The sequence below is a fragment of the Adelges cooleyi genome, unplaced genomic scaffold (assembly GCF_023614345.1).
Source record: "Adelges cooleyi isolate 19-005CV unplaced genomic scaffold, UGA_ACOO_1.1 ACOO_flye_CR_arks_rails_tigmint_CR_PRNA_121, whole genome shotgun sequence".
Classification (NCBI taxonomy): Eukaryota; Metazoa; Arthropoda; class Insecta; order Hemiptera; family Adelgidae; genus Adelges; species Adelges cooleyi.
In genome coordinates this window covers 2,811-27,587 of record NW_026095775.1, presented here as the reverse complement: position 1 = coordinate 27,587, position 24,777 = coordinate 2,811, and the positions used below count along the sequence as shown (strand labels likewise).

The 24,777-nt window shown below is 33.0% G+C and overlaps 1 protein-coding gene across 1 annotated transcript in view; it reads right to left on the bottom strand.

Annotated features, from left to right (window-relative positions):
• The window catches only part of LOC126847793 (uncharacterized), a 50,559-nt gene extending 50,084 nt beyond the window's left edge, over window positions 1-475 (bottom strand). The window contains exon 1 of the mRNA XM_050588192.1: window positions 136-475. Coding sequence (XP_050444149.1) covers window positions 136-191 — 56 coding nt within the window. The 5' untranslated portion in view covers window positions 192-475. The remainder of the gene's footprint in view (window positions 1-135) is intronic.
• Window positions 476-24,777: the final 24,302 nt, after the last annotated feature.

Below are 24,777 nucleotides of genomic sequence, written 5' to 3'. Positions count from 1 at the left end.
AGATAGTTTTTATTTTATTATTCAAGAATATTTCGACCAGAACTTCAGTCTGGAATGTAGTGATGTGAAATTATGACAATTTAAATGAATACAAATTGTTCTAAAAAATGTGTAGTTATTGAAAATTTTTCTCACCCGAGTCCTTTCCCAGCAGATTCACTTTGAGGACTTTTTGGGGCTGTAGAGATCATATTATTATGCGATGGATAATTCAGTCAGTTTGGAAGTTGACCACTTTTCGACACGAGTTGCAATCGAATGGCTGTATTTTGTTCAAACCTATTACCGACTCGAAATTCCAATTTTTATCCGTTTGACGTTTCCCGTGAACAGTTTGACAATTATAAAATCGTTATTAGATTGATATTATATTATGAGGCAATATGGCAATTATATCATCAAATGTTTATAACGTGTTACTAATTCGTCCGGACGTGTTACACCATGCGCACATAATATATTAACTCCTTATTGTTTTCACTATTCATGAATTATGAAAAGCATAAAAATATTGATCGTTTTTTGATTGAGGTACCGACGCCTTTTTAGTTTTCTGTTTTGTTGACGATAACGCCGTTGTCTATCCGAGACTGATAGTGGAGACCACTGTTAACCGCGTTTCAATATTTACCTTCACCGCGTTCTACCTCCAGCCGACCATCGCAGACCGCGGACGCCGCTGTTATCACATTGTTACACAATATCTTTTATCATATTTTAGAAGTACAGAAAAAGTTCTAAAAATCTAAGCATACTGCAGTCTGCACAGACTATACTATTAAAACATTTTCTTATAGGTAGCTGTGCCCCGTGGATTAATAAATGAACTGACCACACGCTCCGTATAGCGTTAAAGACTCTAGCTGGTACAGATTAGACTATTCTATGTTAGTACTCAGTGCACTCTGTATGTACCATTCATCACGAGTCGCACAGTATTTGTTCATAATAAGGTAGTGATAATTTAGTTTTCTTTAAAAGTTGTTGTTCGTTGTGCGTTTACATAATATTATCAAAAAACATTCCAGATCAGTGCTGGTCTTGATAAATATCTTTACAACACATAATTTTCTTTAAACAGAATAATTTAAATATTTGATTAGTTGGTAATAAATAATTGGTCTCTAAAATAAAGAAATAATAATAAGCTAAGGAACTAGTTGTTTTAATAAATATTGTAATACACAAATAAGTACTTTTTAAGGGGAAAAAAAACATCACAATATCATTTCTTTTTATGCATCTGTGTTTATAATAGCTTGTTTTTTTGCAAACGCTATAAAAACTTGTTCAAGGGTTGCATCGCTATGGTATAGTCTTTGACGATCATATGATTTTCTTTGATTGCTTTTATGTGACCGAATATATCGGACAACGGTACTCTCGGATTGGTTATGTGATAATGCAGTAATCATTAAAATAAATATTATATACTAATATTTATTGACAAGTACAAATTTTTTTTACAGTTTTCAACCTTATGTTCATCTTTTAAATGAATTTCTGAAGCAAACTGCCGTTCGATATCTGATTTGAGTTCACTCAAATCGCTATCACTACTATGGATTAGTTTTATTATAACTGTAAATCCTTGACCACAGCGATTCATCAAATGAAAAAAAACTAAAAGCCAAGTCAAATTAAAATGGTAATTTATGAGTAATAAATTCACATGACTTCTTAAAAACAATCCAAATTAATACAGCGTGCTATAATATATATATAAATTCCCAAACAACATAAAAACTCAAATGTATTTAAATTATATTTATAAAAACAGATTTCCTTATTTAACACTATTATATACAAGTTATCTAAAACACAAATGTATGTTATATTTTGATTGGGTAGTATTATCTAGTATGTTTCCATTCATGAGTATAGAGTACAATAGGATTTCAAAAAATATGTTTTTATTTGGTGCTTAATATTGAAGTTCATCGTGAAGTGCGTCTCATACGGTTATAAAGTTTTTTGGTTAATATGATTAGGTTTAGTATGGCCAAGTTTATACAAACCAACCGCGGCCATTTATCACTGATCTTAAATAATTATAAGTTTTGAGTTGGATCGAAAAATAAATCAGATAGTTCAACTCGTTGACGGTGTATAACAAAAGACAGCAAGACAAAAGTTTATACTAAAACTAACATGACAGATATTCGTAATAATCTAAATCACAGTCATCCGCCTTATTAAAAAAATAATTAGTACTGTGTGTAAACGAAAAGCGTTCGAAGATCCTTATAGCAGGCCAAAAAAAATTGATGATTTTACTGTTTTATTTATTTTTAATGTTGTAATTATTATTATTTTATTATTGACGACGATTAAATAAAAAAAACTCGATTGGAATATGTATTCTATTAGTTTTGACAGAAATGTATTTTCTAAAATGATTATGTACAAGTTTATTCTCATAGAAAAGTTATTATCAGAAGTAATAAACATATAATACCTATTCAATTTTTTTATTTTTTTTATTTAAATATGGCTTTGACAACTAGGTCATTAGCCTTTAGTTTACATTTACATTTTTTTAGTACAATATTGAATTTTACAGTTTATTACATAAGTTAATTAATTTTATGAAATTTAAAATGTTTTCTTCGTAGTTTTCATTTAGTGCGTTTTGAATGTTCTTTGGCTGGTTGAGTATGTGACGTTCGTTGTTGTAGTTGTTGGCTTCTATGATGATGTGTTTCATGGAGATTGGTTTATTGCAGGTAGAACATATTGGCTGAGGTTCGTGGTTGAGTAGGTGTGCGTGGGTGAAGTGGCTGTGTCCAATTCGGGTTCTTGTAAGTATCATGTCCTGTCTTCTTGTCAGTGATACGTTTGAAAGCCATTTTTTGGTTGTTGTTTTAATTTCTCTTAGTTTATTACTGGGTGGAGTATCTTTCCATATATTTTGCCATTTTTGGTGAAATCTTTTGGTGATTTTACGTGTAGCGTCATTTGAAGTGATTTATGTGTTGTTTGATATGACAGCTTCATTTCCTTTAATTCCTGTATGTGAGGGAACCCACATATATTTTATGTCTTTGTTTGAGTGTATTAATATGGACTGGATGTTTTGTATTAGTTCATTTTGGGTGAAAGAATTTTGAAAGAATCGCTTAGAATAAGTATTTTGTTGCTTGTCGTAGATTCTGTGAATTTTGTTGCTTCGAGTATTGCATATGCCTCTGCACTAAAGATGCATTATAGGGATCTTGAATTTTATAGTTGAGTGTTTGGTAGTAAATGCAAAGCCAACTCCGTGTTTAGATTTTGAGGCATCTGTGTACATGTGTATGTAGCTATTGAATTTTGTGTTGCAAATGTCTAGAAAGTGTGCGCGAATTGTATTCAATTTTTGTTGAATCAAAAAATATAGTTTACAAATTGTTAACACAACTGATTTCATATAGGTTATTTTAATATTTAAAATAGAAACAATTGATTTTTAATCGAGAAAAATACTAAACGTTATCGGATCTATAAAAAAATCCGTTTTTTGGTAAGCCTTAGCCAAATTAGCCTCTTGTTTTTATTTTTAGATCTCCGCCTGCTCGCTATAATTAAGATGTAAATGACTGTAATTGCTAATGATCAATGAACATAGTAAGTATCATATTGAGAAAATAAAAATTAACCAAGCTAATATTTGACTTGGTTGGGCTATAGCTATATATGAAAAATGTTTGGATCGCCCGATGCACATTGTTGAGGATGTCTTAGTAGAATATAATATTTTATCGCGTCCCACTAATATTTTATCTTCTACTAACCTGGGAGAACTATAATGCCTTTGAATTTGTGCGGTGTTAATTTAACCCTCCGCTTATGAGCTTTTAAAAAATTAGTTCTAAATTAGTCAATAAAATGTAAAAATATTTATCAAATATTTATTTATATGCATGAACGATGTGTAATAACATCATTTTTTAAATATATTAATTGGAATACATAATGTTACAATGTTATTCAATTATATTGTTACAATACACATAATTTTTTACTTATGTACTATATTAATAATTAAATATCAATGATACAAAAATATATAGTAATTTAATTAATAGTAATAATAGTTTTACACAGGGGTTCGGAACTAATTCCGGAACATGTTCTTTTATGACTCCCTGTTGTAATCGTTCCGGAACTCGTTCCTCGAGATATTCATTCCGGAGCAAATACTCGGAACTCGTTCCTTTGATATTTGTTCCGGAACAAATAAAATGTAGTTGTTCCTCGTCATTATTAACAATTTATTAATGGAGCAAAATGTATTTGTTCTACGTATTATGTTGTTTCGTTCGAGTTTATTAAAGGTGCTCATTCTTTTGTTACATTAGCCTTTGTGTGTGGTATTTTAGAAACAATAGGCACATTTATTTAAGTTAAATGTTAATTAATTCAACAAAAGATTATAATGCGTTTGATATAACAATTAATGTTATTTTCAGTATACATAAATGTATATAGAATATATATGATGAGAGTTAACAGAGTTATTATAATAAATTTATACATACTAAGAAAAATGTATGCAACTAATCCATCAAAACCATCAGTCCTTTAACCATGAATTAAACTTGCAAAGTTAAAAAACACTTAATTTATATTAATTTAATATTTTTTTGGCTAATTGTTTATGATTAATTTTCAGTGTATTTTTTTTACACAGCATATACAGGGTGATTCTTTTATTATGAACCACTCAATATCTCATAGGGTTTAATAGGAAATTAAAATTTTTTTTTTTTCATATTGTTGTTATACAATGTGATCTCAATTTTTCAAAAAAATGTTGTTTTTACCCTCCTTCTATTAATAAATTATTAATAATTACATTTTATTTGTTCCGGAACAAATATCAAAGGAACAAGTTCCGGGTATTTGTTCCGGAACGAATATCTCTAGGAACGAGTTCCGAGTATTTGCTCCGGAACGAATATCTCGAGGAACGAGTTCCGGGTATTTGTTCCGAAACATAAAAGAGAAATGAGTCAATAGGAACGAATTCCGAACCCCTGGTTTTACATAATAATAATAATACTAGAGTAAAATTATTTAGAAACCTATTGATTATAATTAATAGCGTGAGACAACAATAAATCCTGTTGAGTAAATTGAAAAAGTCTACAATTAACATTATGTAACAATGTTTACTATACGATATGGAAATTAGGTACATATTTTTTGTCATATTAGTCCGTTATAATACTTGGTATTGGCCGCACAACGTACACAAATAATAATCGTGCATTTTATATAAATATTGTATAATATTATGTTGGTACCCCTTCGGGTGGCTCCGTGTCGTGTTCCCCATCCACCCGAGTTCCTATGCTATATGCAATGAAGTTTCTATGGATGTTTTGAGGTTATGTATCATTTCTATCAACGGCTACCGAATGCTATGTCGTGACAACATTTCCCGATTTACGGCATTTATTTATTTTGCGTTTTAAATTGTTTCTTTGAATTAACAGTTTTTGCGTATTTTAAAACATTGAAATCTAATAATATTATACTCCAATCGTATTTCTGATTACCTACCGGAACAGAAATGTCAGATCCAGGTAAAATAATACAATATACTTGAATAATGTCTATTATAAATAACAGTTATCATAATAAGTTATTTTTAACTCAAGCTTCGAAGAAAATTTCGGAGAAAAGCGAAACCCCACAGCAATTCAATGGTATTCTAGGCTCGCAATCCGATTACGGATAGGTCTGTCGAACAACTATACGTTGGTGTGTTGAATGGCTCTTCTTCTTCATCTTTATCGATTTTAATTTCCCGCACCGTTCCAGGTTCAATTATACTAAAAATATAAATTAATTCGTTTTATTTAATTTTTGTATTATAATAATGATTTACTTGATAAAATGTTTTATAGTTTATCTTTAAACTATCTTTATACTGTGATATTATTTAACCAATTCAGTCTGTTTCTTCGCTTTATTTTATTATAAATATTGTTTGTACGACAATATAAAATGCGATATTGAAACTGAGTATGCCTAAATGACAAATTAAATTACTTTTATTAGTATAATAATAAATATTCTTTCATTCTAGTTATTTTTATTTTCGTATTACGCGTACATAAAATAACTGAAAAACAATTCAAATGTTTAAAAAATATAAAAAGTACATTTTTATACTAAATGAAAAATGTATTATGCTATAAAATAAATAGAATACTATGTAACAAAGAACATTCTATCGTTTTGTATTTATTTTGTTTAAACAAATTATACTTTTTAGAAATGTATTAACTGTGTCGCCATCCGATACACTAACATAAACAGTATGCCATGTTCGAAGTAATTTTATTGATATGGTTTTACTATAAGTTATTCATAATAATATTTTAACTTTATTCAGTCTTATAAAGTTATGAATTGTACAACCCATGTAATGAACAGTCAGCTAAATATTTATTTTTTAATCAACAAAGTTTTCCTCTTCGTTTTTTTATACTTAATGCCCTGATCTTTTATCATCCAATAACTATTCATAGATTAAGTCCAGGGCCAACGAGAAAAACCACAGTGGACTTTTGTGTAGAAAAACCAAGTCCTCTTGTAAGGCCTCATTGATACACTATTTTGAGATTTTCGTCTATTCTGTCAACAATAAGATGGCAAGTCCTTTCGGCTACCAAAAAAGCTGCGTCATCAGCGTAAGCTTGTATTCTTGCGTGCAAGGGTAGCTCAGAAAGGACTTCTCCTTACGAAGATCTTCCATTGTGATTGACCATAGAACCGGCTCAAAGAGCGAGCCTTGTAAACATACTTTTGCAAGAGTGGCCATTTTTCTCACCCCACCCAGTCACAATAGGTACTAAACAGTATGGGCACGCCAATACCGGCGTATTTTCTTCACCAAATAAATATAACGTGCTTTCGAAAGAAGGTACAGAACATGACACGATTATGTTCGAAACAGCATCGAACGACAATATCAAACAAACTATTAACGCACATCGTCCGCCTGCAATATTCATAAATAATGATACACATTTTTCAACGTTGCACAAAGACTTGGTCTCGATTGGACTAAGTAAGTTTTCATCTTAGGTCTACGAAATCTCACCTGATTGTCAGAAGGGGAAATTATGAATATCATAATTGAAAATATAATTTTCATACATATTTGCACAAAATCAAACAAACCCTTTACCATAATTATAAGACATTTACATCACTCAACTCTCGTAAATGACATATCTACTGCTTTAAAGCAACACGGCCACACAGTCATACGTGTTACCAATATTTCAAGCCCAAAGACAAAACTCCCACTTCCTCTTTGCAGAATTGATTTAGAACTATCTGATTACAACACAAATATATTAAATATTTCATCTTTCCTAAGTACACGTGTTAAGATTGCAAAACCACGAAAGCATAACACTATTCCTCAGTGCATTGTCAAGCTTACTTTCATACCAAACATATTTGTTCTCATCAAAAACGTTGCGTAAAATGTGGGAATAAATATTCTTCAACAGAATGTCAAAAATCTCGAGAATCAACAGCCAAGTTCGTCCCCTCTGGAACGAAGCCCATACGGCGAACTACATGTAAAATCTATAAACAATTCGTAACTATAAGAAAATCGAAAACCATTAAAGACCTATATCGAAAAAGAACCCAAAACTTTTTGAAAATTGGAGCCATATTTGAGTGGTATTTTTGGAATAAAATTCAGTTTTTTGAAAATTTTAGGCTAGTTCGAAATTTTGGTTTTTTCAACATTTTGACCATTTAAATCACTCAGATCGGCAATTTGACCATATATTCTGATTGCTGACAAAATTCTCTTGAGTTTGGTCTAGGTTTGAGCAGATTTAGTGCAGAAATGTAGAATTCATGTAGGTTTTAGTGTGTTTTTGTGTTGGACACACCTTGGGTGAACCTAGAATTTTCTTCCCATATCAAAATATATGTACAATCAACACACGTGTATAGGTTAAAAGGCAAGCTGAGACATTTGTGAGTCTTTTAAGCCACAGTAGAGCCATATTGGAGTGGTATTTTTGGAATAAAATTCAGTTTTTTGAAAATTTTAGGCTAGGTCGAAATTTTGGTTTTTTCAACATTTTGACCATTTAAATCACTCAGATCGGAAATTTGACCATATATTCTGATTGCTGACAAAATTCTCTTGAGTTTGGTCTAGGTTTGAGCGGATTTAGTGCAGAAATGTAGAATTCATGTAGGTTTTAGTGTGTTTTTGTGTTGGACACACCTTGGGTGAACCTAGATTTTCTTCCCATATCAAAATATATGTACAATCAACACACGTGTATAGGTTAATAGGCAAGCTGAGACATTTGTGAGTCTTTTAAGCCACAGTAGAGCCATATTGGAGTGGTATTTTTGGAATAAAATTCAGTTTTTTTTAAATTTTGAGCTAGGTCGAAATTTTGGTTTTTTCAAAATTTTGACCATCTTAAATCACACAAATGGGCAATTTGACCATATATTCTGATTGATGACAAAATTCTCTTGAGTTTGGTCTAGGTTTGAGCGGATTTAGTGCAGAAATGTAGAATTTATGTAGGTTTTAGTGTGTTTTTGTGTTGGACACACCTTGGGTGAACCTAGAATTTTCTTCCCATATCAAAATATATGTACAATCAACACACGTGTATAGGTTAAAAGGCAAGCTGAGACATTTGTGAGTCTTTTAAGCCACAGTAGAGCCATATTGGAGTGGTATTTTTGGAATAAAATTCAGTTTTTTGAAAATTTTGAGCTAGGTCGAAATTTTGGTTTTTTCAACAATTTGACCATTTAAATCACTCAGATCGGCAATTTGACCATATATTCTGATTGCTGACAAAATTCTCTTGAGTTTGGTCTAGGTTTGAGCGAATTTAGTGCAGAAATGTAGAATTTATGTAGGTTTTAGTGTGTTTTTGTGTTGGACACACCTTGGGTGAACCTAGGATTTTCTTCCCATATCAAAATATATGTACAATCAACACATATGTATAGGTTAAAAGGCAAGCTGAGACATTTGTGAGTCTTTTAAGCCACAGTAGAGCCATATTGGTGTGGTATTTTTGGAATAAAATTCAGTTTTTTTAAATTTTGAGCTAGGTCGAAATTTTGGTTTTTTCAACATTTTGACCATTTAAATCACTCAAATCGGCAATTTGACCATATATTCTGATTGCTGACAAAATTCTCTTGAGTTTGGTCTAGGTTTGAGCGAATTTAGTGCAGAAATGTAGAATTCATGTAGGTTTTAGTGTGTTTTTGTGTTGGACACACCTTGGGTGAACCTAGGATTTTCTTCCCATATCAAAATATATGTACAATCAACACACGTGTATAGGTTAATAGGCAAGCTGAGACATTTGTGAGTCTTTTAAGCCACAGTAGAGCCATATTGGAGTGGTATTTTTGGAATAAAATTCAGTTTTTTGAAAATTTTAGGCTAGGTCGAAATTTTGGTTTTTTCAACATTTTGACCATTTAAATCACTCAGATCGGAAATTTGACCATATATTCTGATTGCTGACAAAATTCTCTTGAGTTTGGTCTAGGTTTGAGCGATTTAGTGCAGAAATGTAGAATTCATGTAGGTTTTAGTGTGTTTTTGTGTTGGACACACCTTGGGTGAACCTAGAATTTTCTTCCCATATCAAAATATATGTACAATCAACACACGTGTATAGGTTAAAAGGCAAGCTGAGACATTTGTGAGTCTTTTAAGCCACAGTAGAGCCATATTGGAGTGGTATTTTTGGAATAAAATTCAGTTTTTTGAAAATTTTGAGCTAGGTCGAAATTTTGGTTTTTTCAACAATTTGACCATTTTAATCACTCAGATCGGCAATTTGACCATATATTCTGATTGCTGACAAAATTCTCTTGAGTTTGGTCTAGGTTTGAGCAGATTTAGTGCAGAAATGTAGAATTCATGTAGGTTTTAGTGTGTTTTTGTGTTGGACACACCTTGGGTGAACCTAGAATTTTCTTCCCATATCAAAATATATGTACAATCAACACACGTGTATAGGTTAAAAGGCAAGCTGAGACATTTGTGAGTCTTTTAAGCCACAGTAGAGCCATATTGGAGTGGTATTTTTGGAATAAAATTCAGTTTTTTGAAAATTTTGAGCTAGGTCGAAATTTTGGTTTTTTCAACAATTTGACCATTTAAATCACTCAGATCGGCAATTTGACCATATATTCTGATTGCTGACAAAATTCTCTTGAGTTTGGTCTAGGTTTGAGCAGATTTAGTGCAGAAATGTAGAATTTATGTAGGTTTTAGTGTGTTTTTGTGTTGGACACACCTTGGGTGAACCTAGAATTTTCTTCCCATATCAAAATATATGTACAATCAACACACGTGTATAGGTTAAAGGCAAGCTGAGACATTTGTGAATCTTTTAAGCCACAGTAGAGCCATATTGGAGTGGTATTTTTGGAATAAAATTCAGTTTTTTTTAAATTTTGAGCTAGGTCGAAATTTTGGTTTTTCAACATTTTGACCATTTAAATCACTCAAATGGGCAATTTGACCATATATTCTGATTGCTGACAAAATTCTCTTGAGTTTGGTCTAGGTTTGAGCGGATTTAGTGCAGAAATGTAGAATTTATGTAGGTTTTAGTGTGTTTTTGTGTTGGACACACCTTGGGTGAACCTAGAATTTTCTTCCCATATCAAAATATATGTACAATCAACACACGTGTATAGGTTAATAGGCAAGCTGAGACATTTGTGAGTCTTTTAAGCCACAGTAGAGCCATATTGGAGTGGTATTTTTGGAATAAAATTCAGTTTTTTGAAAATTTTAGGCTAGGTCGAAATTTTGGTTTTTTCAACATTTTGACCATTTAAATCACTCAGATCGGCAATTTGACCATATATTCTGATTGCTGACAAAATTCTCTTGAGTTTGGTCTAGGTTTGAGCAGATTTAGTGCAGAAATGTAGAATTCATGTAGGTTTTAGTGTGTTTTTGTGTTGGACACACCTTGGGTGAACCTAGAATTTTCTTCCCATATCAAAATATATGTACAATCAACACACGTGTATAGGTTAATAGGCAAGCTGAGACATTTGTGAGTCTTTTAAGCCACAGTAGAGCCATATTGGAGTGGTATTTTTGGAATAAAATTCAGTTTTTTGAAAATTTTAGGCTAGGTCGAAATTTTGGTTTTTTCAACATTTTGACCATTTAAATCACTCAGATCGGCAATTTGACCATATATTCTGATTGCTGACAAAATTCTCTTGAGTTTGGTCTAGGTTTGAGCGATTTAGTGCAGAAATGTAGAATTTATGTAGGTTTTAGTGTGTTTTTGTGTTGGACACACCTTGGGTGAACCTAGAATTTTCTTCCCATATCAAAATATATGTACAATCAACACACGTGTATAGGTTAAAAGGCAAGCTGAGACATTTGTGAGTCTTTTAAGCCACAGTAGAGCCATATTGGAGTGGTATTTTTGGAATAAAATTCAGTTTTTTGAAAATTTTGAGCTAGGTCGAAATTTTGGTTTTTTCAACATTTTGACCATTTAAATCACTCAGATCGGAAATTTGACCATATATTCTGATTGCTGACAAAATTCTCTTGAGTTTGGTCTAGGTTTGAGCAGATTTAGTGCAGAAATGTAGAATTCATGTAGGTTTTAGTGTGTTTTTGTGTTGGACACACCTTGGGTGAACCTAGAATTTTCTTCCCATATCAAAATATATGTACAATCAACACACGTGTATAGGTTAAAAGGCAAGCTGAGACATTTGTGAGTCTTTTAAGCCACAGTAGAGCCATATTGGAGTGGTATTTTTGGAATAAAATTCAGTTTTTTGAAAATTTTAGGCTAGGTCGAAATTTTGGTTTTTTCAACATTTTGACCATTTAAATCACTCTGATCGGAAATTTGACCATATATTCTGATTGCTGACAAAATTCTCTTGAGTTTGGTCTAGGTTTGAGCAGATTTAGTGCAGAAATGTAGAATTCATGTAGGTTTTAGTGTGTTTTTGTGTTGGACACACCTTGGGTGAACCTAGATTTTCTTCCCATATCAAAATATATGTACAATCAACACACGTGTATAGGTTAAAAGGCAAGCTGAGACATTTGTGAGTCTTTTAAGCCACAGTAGAGCCATATTGGAGTGGTATTTTTGGAATAAAATTCAGTTTTTTGTAAATTTTGAGCTAGGTCGAAATTTTGGTTTTTTCAACATTTTGACCATTTAAATCACTCAGATCGGCAATTTGACCATATATTCTGATTGCTGACAAAATTCTCTTGAGTTTGGTCTAGGTTTGAGCGGATTTAGTGCAGAAATGTAGAATTTATGTAGGTTTTAGTGTGTTTTTGTGTTGGACACACCTTGGGTGAACCTAGAATTTTCTTCCCATATCAAAATATATGTACAATCAACACACGTGTATAGGTTAAAAGGCAAGCTGAGACATTTGTGAGTCTTTTAAGCCACAGTAGAGCCATATTGGAGTGGTATTTTTGGAATAAAATTCAGTTTTTTGAAAATTTTAGGCTAGGTCGAAATTTTGGTTTTTTCAACATTTTGACCATTTAAATCACTCAGATCGGCAATTTGACCATATATTCTGATTGCTGACAAAATTCTCTTGAGTTTGGTCTAGGTTTGAGCAGATTTAGTGCAGAAATGTAGAATTCATGTAGGTTTTAGTGTGTTTTTGTGTTGGACACACCTTGGGTGAACCTAGATTTTCTTCCCATATCAAAATATATGTACAATCAACACACGTGTATAGGTTAATAGGCAAGCTGAGACATTTGTGAGTCTTTTAAGCCACAGTAGAGCCATATTGGAGTGGTATTTTTGGAATAAAATTCAGTTTTTTGAAAATTTTGAGCTAGGTCGAAATTTTGGTTTTTTCAACATTTTGACCATTTTAATCACTCAGATCGGCAATTTGACCATATATTCTGATTGCTGACAAAATTCTCTTGAGTTTGGTCTAGGTTTGAGCGAATTTAGTGCAGAAATGTAGAATTCATGTAGGTTTTAGTGTGTTTTTGTGTTGGACACACCTTGGGTGAACCTAGAATTTTCTTCCCATATCAAAATATATGTACAATCAACACACGTGTATAGGTTAAAAGGCAAGCTGAGACATTTGTGAGTCTTTTAAGCCACAGTAGAGCCATATTGGAGTGGTATTTTTGGAATAAAATTCAGTTTTTTGAAAATTTTAGCTAGGTCGAAATTTTGGTTTTTTCAACATTTTGACCATTTAAATCACTCAGATCGGAAATTTGACCATATATTCTGATTGCTGACAAAATTCTCTTGAGTTTGGTCTAGGTTTGAGCGGATTTAGTGCAGAAATGTAGAATTCATGTAGGTTTTAGTGTGTTTTTGTGTTGGACACACCTTGGGTGAACCTAGAATTTTCTTCCCATATCAAAATATATGTACAATCAACACACGTGTATAGGTTAATAGGCAAGCTGAGACATTTGTGAGTCTTTTAAGCCACAGTAGAGCCATATTGGAGTGGTATTTTTGGAATAAAATTCAGTTTTTTGAAAATTTTGAGCTAGGTCGAAATTTTGGTTTTTTCAACATTTTGACCATTTAAATCACTCAGATCGGCAATTTGACCATATATTCTGATTGCTGACAAAATTCTCTTGAGTTTGGTCTAGGTTTGAGCGGATTTAGTGCAGAAATGTAGAATTTATGTAGGTTTTAGTGTGTTTTTGTGTTGGACACACCTTGGGTGAACCTAGAATTTTCTTCCCATATCAAAATATATGTACAATCAACACACGTGTATAGGTTAAAAGGCAAGCTGAGACATTTGTGAGTCTTTTAAGCCACAGTAGAGCCATATTGGAGTGGTATTTTTGGAATAAAATTCAGTTTTTTGAAAATTTTGAGCTAGGTCGAAATTTTGGTTTTTTCAACATTTTGACCATTTAAATCACTCAGATCGGCAATTTGACCATATATTCTGATTGCTGACAAAATTCTCTTGAGTTTGGTCTAGGTTTGAGCGGATTTAGTGCAGAAATGTAGAATTTATGTAGGTTTTAGTGTGTTTTTGTGTTGGACACACCTTGGGTGAACCTAGAATTTTCTTCCCATATCAAAATATATGTACAATCAACACACGTGTATAGGTTAATAGGCAAGCTGAGACATTTGTGAGTCTTTTAAGCCACAGTAGAGCCATATTGGAGTGGTATTTTTGGAATAAAATTCAGTTTTTTGAAAATTTTAGGCTAGGTCGAAATTTTGGTTTTTTCAACATTTTGACCATTTAAATCACTCAGATCGGCAATTTGACCATATATTCTGATTGCTGACAAAATTCTCTTGAGTTTGGTCTAGGTTTGAGCGATTTAGTGCAGAAATGTAGAATTCATGTAGGTTTTAGTGTGTTTTTGTGTTGGACACACCTTGGGTGAACCTAGAATTTTCTTCCCATATCAAAATATATGTACAATCAACACACGTGTATAGGTTAAAAGGCAAGCTGAGACATTTGTGAGTCTTTTAAGCCACAGTAGAGCCATATTGGAGTGGTATTTTTGGAATAAAATTCAGTTTTTTGAAAATTTTGAGCTAGGTCGAAATTTTGGTTTTTTCAACATTTTGACCATTTAAATCACTCAGATCGGCAATTTGACCATATATTCTGATTGCTGACAAAATTCTCTTGAGTTTGGTCTAGGTTTGAGCAGATTTAGTGCAGAAATGTAGAATTTATGTAGGTTTTAGTGTGTTTTTGTGTTGGACACACCTTGGGTGAACCTAGAATTTTCTTCCCATATCAAAATATATGTACAATCAACACACGTGTATAGGTTAAAAGGCAAGCTGAGACATTTGTGAGTCTTTTAAGCCACAGTAGAGCCATATTGGAGTGGTATTTTTGGAATAAAATTCAGTTTTTTGAAAATTTTGAGCTAGGTCGAAATTTTGGTTTTTTCAACATTTTGACCATTTAAATCACTCAGATCGGCAATTTGACCATATATTCTGATTGCTGACAAAATTCTCTTGAGTTTGGTCTAGGTTTGAGCAGATTTAGTGCAGAAATGTAGAATTTATGTAGGTTTTAGTGTGTTTTTGTGTTGGACACACCTTGGGTGAACCTAGAATTTTCTTCCCATATCAAAATATATGTACAATCAACACACGTGTATAGGTTAAAAGGCAAGCTGAGACATTTGTGAGTCTTTTAAGCCACAGTAGAGCCATATTGGAGTGGTATTTTTGGAATAAAATTCAGTTTTTTGAAAATTTTGAGCTAGGTCGAAATTTTGGTTTTTTCAACATTTTGACCATTTAAATCACTCAGATCGGCAATTTGACCATATATTCTGATTGCTGACAAAATTCTCTTGAGTTTGGTCTAGGTTTGAGCGGATTTAGTGCAGAAATGTAGAATTTATGTAGGTTTTAGTGTGTTTTTGTGTTGGACACACCTTGGGTGAACCTAGAATTTTCTTCCCATATCAAAATATATGTACAATCAACACACGTGTATAGGTTAATAGGCAAGCTGAGACATTTGTGAGTCTTTTAAGCCACAGTAGAGCCATATTGGAGTGGTATTTTTGGAATAAAATTCAGTTTTTTGAAAATTTTAGGCTAGGTCGAAATTTTGGTTTTTTCAACATTTTGACCATTTAAATCACTCAGATCGGCAATTTGACCATATATTCTGATTGCTGACAAAATTCTCTTGAGTTTGGTCTAGGTTTGAGCAGATTTAGTGCAGAAATGTAGAATTCATGTAGGTTTTAGTGTGTTTTTGTGTTGGACACACCTTGGGTGAACCTAGAATTTTCTTCCCATATCAAAATATATGTACAATCAACACACGTGTATAGGTTAAAAGGCAAGCTGAGACATTTGTGAGTCTTTTAAGCCACAGTAGAGCCATATTGGAGTGGTATTTTTGGAATAAAATTCAGTTTTTTGAAAATTTTAGGCTAGGTCGAAATTTTGGTTTTTTCAACATTTTGACCATTTAAATCACTCAGATCGGCAATTTGACCATATATTCTGATTGCTGACAAAATTCTCTTGAGTTTGGTCTAGGTTTGAGCGGATTTAGTGCAGAAATGTAGAATTCATGTAGGTTTTAGTGTGTTTTTGTGTTGGACACACCTTGGGTGAACCTAGAATTTTCTTCCCATATCAAAATATATGTACAATCAACACACGTGTATAGGTTAAAAGGCAAGCTGAGACATTTGTGAGTCTTTTAAGCCACAGTAGAGCCATATTGGAGTGGTATTTTTGGAATAAAATTCAGTTTTTTGAAAATTTTAGGCTAGGTCGAAATTTTGGTTTTTTCAACATTTTGACCATTTAAATCACTCAGATCGGCAATTTGACCATATATTCTGATTGCTGACAAAATTCTCTTGAGTTTGGTCTAGGTTTGAGCGGATTTAGTGCAGAAATGTAGAATTTATGTAGGTTTTAGTGTGTTTTTGTGTTGGACACACCTTGGGTGAACCTAGATTTTCTTCCCATATCAAAATATATGTACAATCAACACACGTGTATAGGTTAAAAGGCAAGCTGAGACATTTGTGAGTCTTTTAAGCCACAGTAGAGCCATATTGGAGTGGTATTTTTGGAATAAAATTCAGTTTTTTGAAAATTTTGAGCTAGGTCGAAATTTTGGTTTTTTCAACATTTTGACCATTTAAATCACTCAGATCGGCAATTTGACCATATATTCTGATTGCTGACAAAATTCTCTTGAGTTTGGTCTAGGTTTGAGCGGATTTAGTGCAGAAATGTAGAATTTATGTAGGTTTTAGTGTGTTTTTGTGTTGGACACACCTTGGGTGAACCTAGAATTTTCTTCCCATATCAAAATATATGTACAATCAACACACGTGTATAGGTTAAAAGGCAAGCTGAGACATTTGTGAGTCTTTTAAGCCACAGTAGAGCCATATTGGAGTGGTATTTTTGGAATAAAATTCAGTTTTTTGAAAATTTTGAGCTAGGTCGAAATTTTGGTTTTTTCAACAATTTGACCATTTAAATCACTCAGATCGGCAATTTGACCATATATTCTGATTGCTGACAAAATTCTCTTGAGTTTGGTCTAGGTTTGAGCGGATTTAGTGCAGAAATGTAGAATTTATGTAGGTTTTAGTGTGTTTTTGTGTTGGACACACCTTGGGTGAACCTAGAATTTTCTTCCCATATCAAAATATATGTACAATCAACACACGTGTATAGGTTAAAAGGCAAGCTGAGACATTTGTGAGTCTTTTAAGCCACAGTAGAGCCATATTGGAGTGGTATTTTTGGAATAAAATTCAGTTTTTTGAAAATTTTAGGCTAGGTCGAAATTTTGGTTTTTTCAACATTTTGACCATTTAAATCACTCAGATCGGCAATTTGACCATATATTCTGATTGCTGACAAAATTCTCTTGAGTTTGGTCTAGGTTTGAGCGATTTAGTGCAGAAATGTAGAATTCATGTAGGTTTTAGTGTGTTTTTGTGTTGGACACACCTTGGGTGAACCTAGAATTTTCTTCCCATATCAAAATATATGTACAATCAACACACGTGTATAGGTTAATAGGCAAGCTGAGACATTTGTGAGTCTTTTAAGCCACAGTAGAGCCATATTGGAGTGGTATTTTTGGAATAAAATTCAGTTTTTTTAAAATTTTGAGCTAGGTCGAAATTTTGGTTTTTTCAACATTTTGACCATTTAAATCACTCAAATCGGCAATTTGACCATATATTCTGATTGCTGACAAAATTCTCTTGAGTTTGGTCTAGGTTTGAGCGGATTTAGTGCAGAAATGTAGAATTTATGTAGGTTTTAGTGTGTTTTTGTGTTGGACACACCTTGGGTGAACCTAGAATTTTCTTCCCATATCAAAATATATGTACAATCAACACACGTGTATAGGTTAAAAGGCAAGCTGAGACATTTGTGAGTCTTTTAAGCCACAGTAGAGCCATATTGGAGTGGTATTTTTGGAATAAAATTCAGTTTTTTGAAAATTTTGAGCTAGGTCGAAATTTTGGTTTTTTCAACATTTTGACCATTTAAATCACTCAGATCGGCAATTTGACCATATATTCTGATTGCTGACAAAATTCTCTTGAGTTTGGTCTAGGTTTGAGCGGATTTAGTGCAGAAATGTAGAATTCATGTAGGTTTTAGTGTGTTTTTGTGTTGGACACACCTTGGGTGAACCTAGATTTTCTTCCCATATCAAAATATATGTACAATCAACACACGTGTATAGGTTAAAAGGCAAGCTGAGACATTTGTGAGTCTTTTAAGCCACAGTAGAGCCATATTGGAGTGGTATTTTTGGAATAAAATTCAGTTTTTTGAAAATTTTAGGCTAGGTCGAAATTTTGGTTTTTTCAACATTTTGACCATTTAAATCACTCAGATCGGCAATTTGACCATATATTCTGATTGCTGACAAAATTCTCTTGAGTTTGGTCTAGGTTTGAGCAGATTTAGTGCAGAAATGTAGAATTCATGTAGGTTTTAGTGTGTTTTTGTGTTGGACACACCTTGGGTGAACCTAGAATTTTCTTCCCATATCAAAATATATGTACAATCAACACACGTGTATAGGTTAAAAGGCAAGCTGAGACATTTGTGAGTCTTTTAAGCCACAGTAGAGCCATATTGGAGTGGTATTTTTGGAATAAAATTCAGTTTTTTGAAAATTTTGAGCTAGGTCGAAATTTTGGTTTTTTCAACATTTTGACCATTTTAATCACTCAGATCGGAAATTTGACCATATATTCTGATTGCTGACAAAATTCTCTTGAGTTTGGTCTAGGTTTGAGCAGATTTAGTGCAGAAATGTAGAATTCATGTAGGTTTTAGTGTGTTTTTGTGTTGGACACACCTTGGGTGAACCTAGAATTTTCTTCCCATATCAAAATATATGTACAATCAACACACGTGTATAGGTTAAAAGGCAAGCTGAGACATTTGTGAGTCTTTTAAGCCACAGTAGAGCCATATTGGAGTGGTATTTTTGGAATAAAATTCAGTTTTTTGAAAATTTTAGCTAGGTCGAAATTTTGGTTTTTTCAACATTTTGACCATTTAAATCACTCAGATCGGCAATTTGACCATATATTCTGATTGCTGACAAAATTCTCTTGAGTTTGGTCTAGGTTTGAGCGATTTAGTGCAGAAATGTAGAATTTATGTAGGTTTTAGTGTGTTTTTGTGTTGGACACACCTTGGGTGAACCTAGATTTTCTTCCCATATCAAAATATATGTACAATCAACACACGTGTATAGGTTAAAAGGCAAGCTGAGACATTTGTGAGTCTTTTAAGCCACAGTAGAGCCATATTGGAGTGGTATTTTTGGAATAAAATTCAGTTTTTTGTAAATTTTGAGCTAGGTCGAAATTTTGGTTTTTTCAACATTTTGACCATTTAAATCACTCAAATGGGCAATTTGACCATATATTCTGATTGCTGACAAAATTCTCTTGAGTTTGGTCTAGGTTTGAGCGGATTTAGTGCAGAAATGTAGAATTTATGTAGGTTTTAGTGTGTTTTTGTGTTGGACACACCTTGGGTGAACCTAGAATTTTCTTCCCATATCAAAATATATGTACAATCAACACACGTGTATAGGTTAAAAGGCAAGCTGAGACATTTGTGAGTCTTTTAAGCCACAGTAGAGCCATATTGGAGTGGTATTTTTGGAATAAAATTCAGTTTTTTGAAAATTTTGAGGCTAGGTCGAAATTTTGGTTTTTTCAACATTTTGACCATTTTAATCACTCAGATCGGCAATTTGACCATATATTCTGATTGCTGACAAAATTCTCTTGAGTTTGGTCTAGGTTTGAGCGGATTTAGTGCAGAAATGTAGAATTTATGTAGGTTTTAGTGTGTTTTTGTGTTGGACACACCTTGGGTGAACCTAGAATTTTCTTCCCATATCAAAATATATGTACAATCAACACACGTGTATAGGTTAAAAGGCAAGCTGAGACATTTGTGAGTCTTTTAAGCCACAGTAGAGCCATATTGGAGTGGTATTTTTGGAATAAAATTCAGTTTTTTGAAAATTTTGAGCTAGGTCGAAATTTTGGTTTTTTCAACATTTTGACCATTTAAATCACTCAGATCGGCAATTTGACCATATATTCTGATTGCTGACAAAATTCTCTTGAGTTTGGTCTAGGTTTGAGCAGATTTAGTGCAGAAATGTAGAATTTATGTAGGTTTTAGTGTGTTTTTGTGTTGGACACACCTTGGGTGAACCTAGATTTTCTTCCCATATCAAAATATATGTACAATCAACACACGTGTATAGGTTAAAAGGCAAGCTGAGACATTTGTGAGTCTTTTAAGCCACAGTAGAGCCATATTGGAGTGGTATTTTTGGAATAAAATTCAGTTTTTTGTAAATTTTGAGCTAGGTCGAAATTTTGGTTTTTTCAACATTTTGACCATTTAAATCACTCAAATGGGCAATTTGACCATATATTCTGATTGCTGACAAAATTCTCTTGAGTTTGGTCTAGGTTTGAGCGGATTTAGTGCAGAAATGTAGAATTTATGTAGGTTTTAGTGTGTTTTTGTGTTGGACACACCTTGGGTGAACCTAGAATTTTCTTCCCATATCAAAATATATGTACAATCAACACACGTGTATAGGTTAAAAGGCAAGCTGAGACATTTGTGAGTCTTTTAAGCCACAGTAGAGCCATATTGGAGTGGTATTTTTGGAATAAAATTCAGTTTTTTGAAAATTTTAGGCTAGGTCGAAATTTTGGTTTTTTCAACATTTTGACCATTTAAATCACTCAGATCGGCAATTTGACCATATATTCTGATTGCTGACAAAATTCTCTTGAGTTTGGTCTAGGTTTGAGCGGATTTAGTGCAGAAATGTAGAATTCATGTAGGTTTTAGTGTGTTTTTGTGTTGGACACACCTTGGGTGAACCTAGAATTTTCTTCCCATATCAAAATATATGTACAATCAACACACGTGTATAGGTTAATAGGCAAGCTGAGACATTTGTGAGTCTTTTAAGCCACAGTAGAGCCATATTGGAGTGGTATTTTTGGAATAAAATTCAGTTTTTTGAAATTTTGAGCTAGGTCGAAATTTTGGTTTTTTCAACATTTTGACCATTTAAATCACTCAGATCGGCAATTTGACCATATATTCTGATTGCTGACAAAATTCTCTTGAGTTTGGTCTAGGTTTGAGCGGATTTAGTGCAGAAATGTAGAATTTATGTAGGTTTTAGTGTGTTTTTGTGTTGGACACACCTTGGGTGAACCTAGAATTTTCTTCCCATATCAAAATATATGTACAATCAACACACGTGTATAGGTTAAAAGGCAAGCTGAGACATTTGTGAGTCTTTTAAGCCACAGTAGAGCCATATTGGAGTGGTATTTTTGGAATAAAATTCAGTTTTTTGAAAATTTTGAGCTAGGTCGAAATTTTGGTTTTTTCAACATTTTGACCATTTAAATCACTCAGATCGGCAATTTGACCATATATTCTGATTGCTGACAAAATTCTCTTGAGTTTGGTCTAGGTTTGAGCGGATTTAGTGCAGAAATGTAGAATTCATGTAGGTTTTAGTGTGTTTTTGTGTTGGACACACCTTGGGTGAACCTAGAATTTTCTTCCCATATCAAAATATATGTACAATCAACACACGTGTATAGGTTAAAAGGCAAGCTGAGACATTTGTGAGTCTTTTAAGCCACAGTAGAGCCATATTGGAGTGGTATTTTTGGAATAAAATTCAGTTTTTTGAAAATTTTGAGCTAGGTCGAAATTTTGGTTTTTTCAACATTTTGACCATTTAAATCACTCAGATCGGCAATTTGACCATATATTCTGATTGCTGACAAAATTCTCTTGAGTTTGGTCTAGGTTTGAGCGGATTTAGTGCAGAAATGTAGAATTTATGTAGGTTTTAGTGTGTTTTTGTGTTGGACACACCTTGGGTGAACCTAGAATTTTCTTCCCATATCAAAATATATGTACAATCAACACACGTGTATAGGTTAAAAGGCAAGCTGAGACATTTGTGAGTCTTTTAAGCCACAGTAGAGCCATATTGGAGTGGTATTTTTGGAATAAAATTCAGTTTTTTGAAAATTTTGAGCTAGGTCGAAATTTTGGTTTTTTCAACATTTTGACCATTTAAATCACTCAGATCGGCAATTTGACCATATATTCTGATTGCTGACAAAATTCTCTTGAGTTTGGTCTAGGTTTGAGCGGATTTAGTGCAGAAATGTAGAATTTATGTAGGTTTTAGTGTGTTTTTGTGTTGGACACACCTTGGGTGAACCTAGAATTTTCTTCCCATATCAAAATATATGTACAATCAACACACGTGTATAGGTTAAAAGGCAAGCTGAGACATTTGTGAGTCTTTTAAGCCACAGTAGAGCCATATTGGAGTGGTATTTTTGGAATAAAATTCAGTTTTTTGAAAATTTTAGGCTAGGTCGAAATTTTGGTTTTTTCAACATTTTGACCATTTAAATCACTCAGATCGGCAATTTGACCATATATTCTGATTGCTGACAAAATTCTCTTGAGTTTGGTCTAGGTTTGAGCGAGATTTAGTGCAGAAATGTAGAATTCATGTAGGTTTTAGTGTGTTTTTGTGTTGGACACACCTTGGGTGAACCTAGAATTTTCTTCCCATATCAAAATATATGTACAATCAACACACGTGTATAGGTTAAAAGGCAAGCTGAGACATTTGTGAGTCTTTTAAGCCACAGTAGAGCCATATTGGAGTGGTATTTTTGGAATAAAATTCAGTTTTTTTAAAATTTTGAGCTAGGTCGAAATTTTGGTTTTTCAACATTTTGACCATTTAAATCACTCAGATGGGCAATTTGACCATATATTCTGATTGCTGACAAAATTCTCTTGAGTTTGGTCTAGGTTTGAGCGGATTTAGTGCAGAAATGTAGAATTTATGTAGGTTTTAGTGTGTTTTTGTGTTGGACACACCTTGGGTGAACCTAGAATTTTCTTCCCATATCAAAATATATGTACAATCAACACACGTGTATAGGTTAAAAGGCAAGCTGAGACATTTGTGAGTCTTTTAAGCCACAGTAGAGCCATATTGGAGTGGTATTTTTGGAATAAAATTCAGTTTTTTGAAAATTTTAGGCTAGGTCGAAATTTTGGTTTTTTCAACATTTTGACCATTTAAATCACTCAGATCGGCAATTTGACCATATATTCTGATTGCTGACAAAATTCTCTTGAGTTTGGTCTAGGTTTGAGCAGATTTAGTGCAGAAATGTAGAATTCATGTAGGTTTTAGTGTGTTTTTGTGTTGGACACACCTTGGGTGAACCTAGAATTTTCTTCCCATATCAAAATATATGTACAATCAACACACGTGTATAGGTTAAAAGGCAAGCTGAGACATTTGTGAGTCTTTTAAGCCACAGTAGAGCCATATTGGAGTGGTATTTTTGGAATAAAATTCAGTTTTTTGAAAATTTTAGGCTAGGTCGAAATTTTGGTTTTTTCAACATTTTGACCATTTAAATCACTCAGATCGGCAATTTGACCATATATTCTGATTGCTGACAAAATTCTCTTGAGTTTGGTCTAGGTTTGAGCGGATTTAGTGCAGAAATGTAGAATTTATGTAGGTTTTAGTGTGTTTTTGTGTTGGACACACCTTGGGTGAACCTAGAATTTTCTTCCCATATCAAAATATATGTACAATCAACACACGTGTATAGGTTAAAAGGCAAGCTGAGACATTTGTGAGTCTTTTAAGCCACAGTAGAGCCATATTGGAGTGGTATTTTTGGAATAAAATTCAGTTTTTTGAAAATTTTAGGCTAGGTCGAAATTTTGGTTTTTTCAACATTTTGACCATTTAAATCACTCAGATCGGCAATTTGACCATATATTCTGATTGCTGACAAAATTCTCTTGAGTTTGGTCTAGGTTTGAGCGGATTTAGTGCAGAAATGTAGAATTCATGTAGGTTTTAGTGTGTTTTTGTGTTGGACACACCTTGGGTGAACCTAGAATTTTCTTCCCATATCAAAATATATGTACAATCAACACACGTGTATAGGTTAAAAGGCAAGCTGAGACATTTGTGAGTCTTTTAAGCCACAGTAGAGCCATATTGGAGTGGTATTTTTGGAATAAAATTCAGTTTTTTGAAAATTTTGAGCTAGGTCGAAATTTTGGTTTTTTCAACATTTTGACCATTTAAATCACTCAAATCGGCAATTTGACCATATATTCTGATTGCTGACAAAATTCTCTTGAGTTTGGTCTAGGTTTGAGCGGATTTAGTGCAGAAATGTAGAATTTATGTAGGTTTTAGTGTGTTTTTGTGTTGGACACACCTTGGGTGAACCTAGAATTTTCTTCCCATATCAAAATATATGTACAATCAACACACGTGTATAGGTTAAAAGGCAAGCTGAGACATTTGTGAGTCTTTTAAGCCACAGTAGAGCCATATTGGAGTGGTATTTTTGGAATAAAATTCAGTTTTTTGAAAATTTTGAGCTAGGTCGAAATTTTGGTTTTTTCAACATTTTGACCATTTAAATCACTCAGATCGGCAATTTGACCATATATTCTGATTGCTGACAAAATTCTCTTGAGTTTGGTCTAGGTTTGAGCGGATTTAGTGCAGAAATGTAGAATTTATGTAGGTTTTAGTGTGTTTTTGTGTTGGACACACCTTGGGTGAACCTAGAATTTTCTTCCC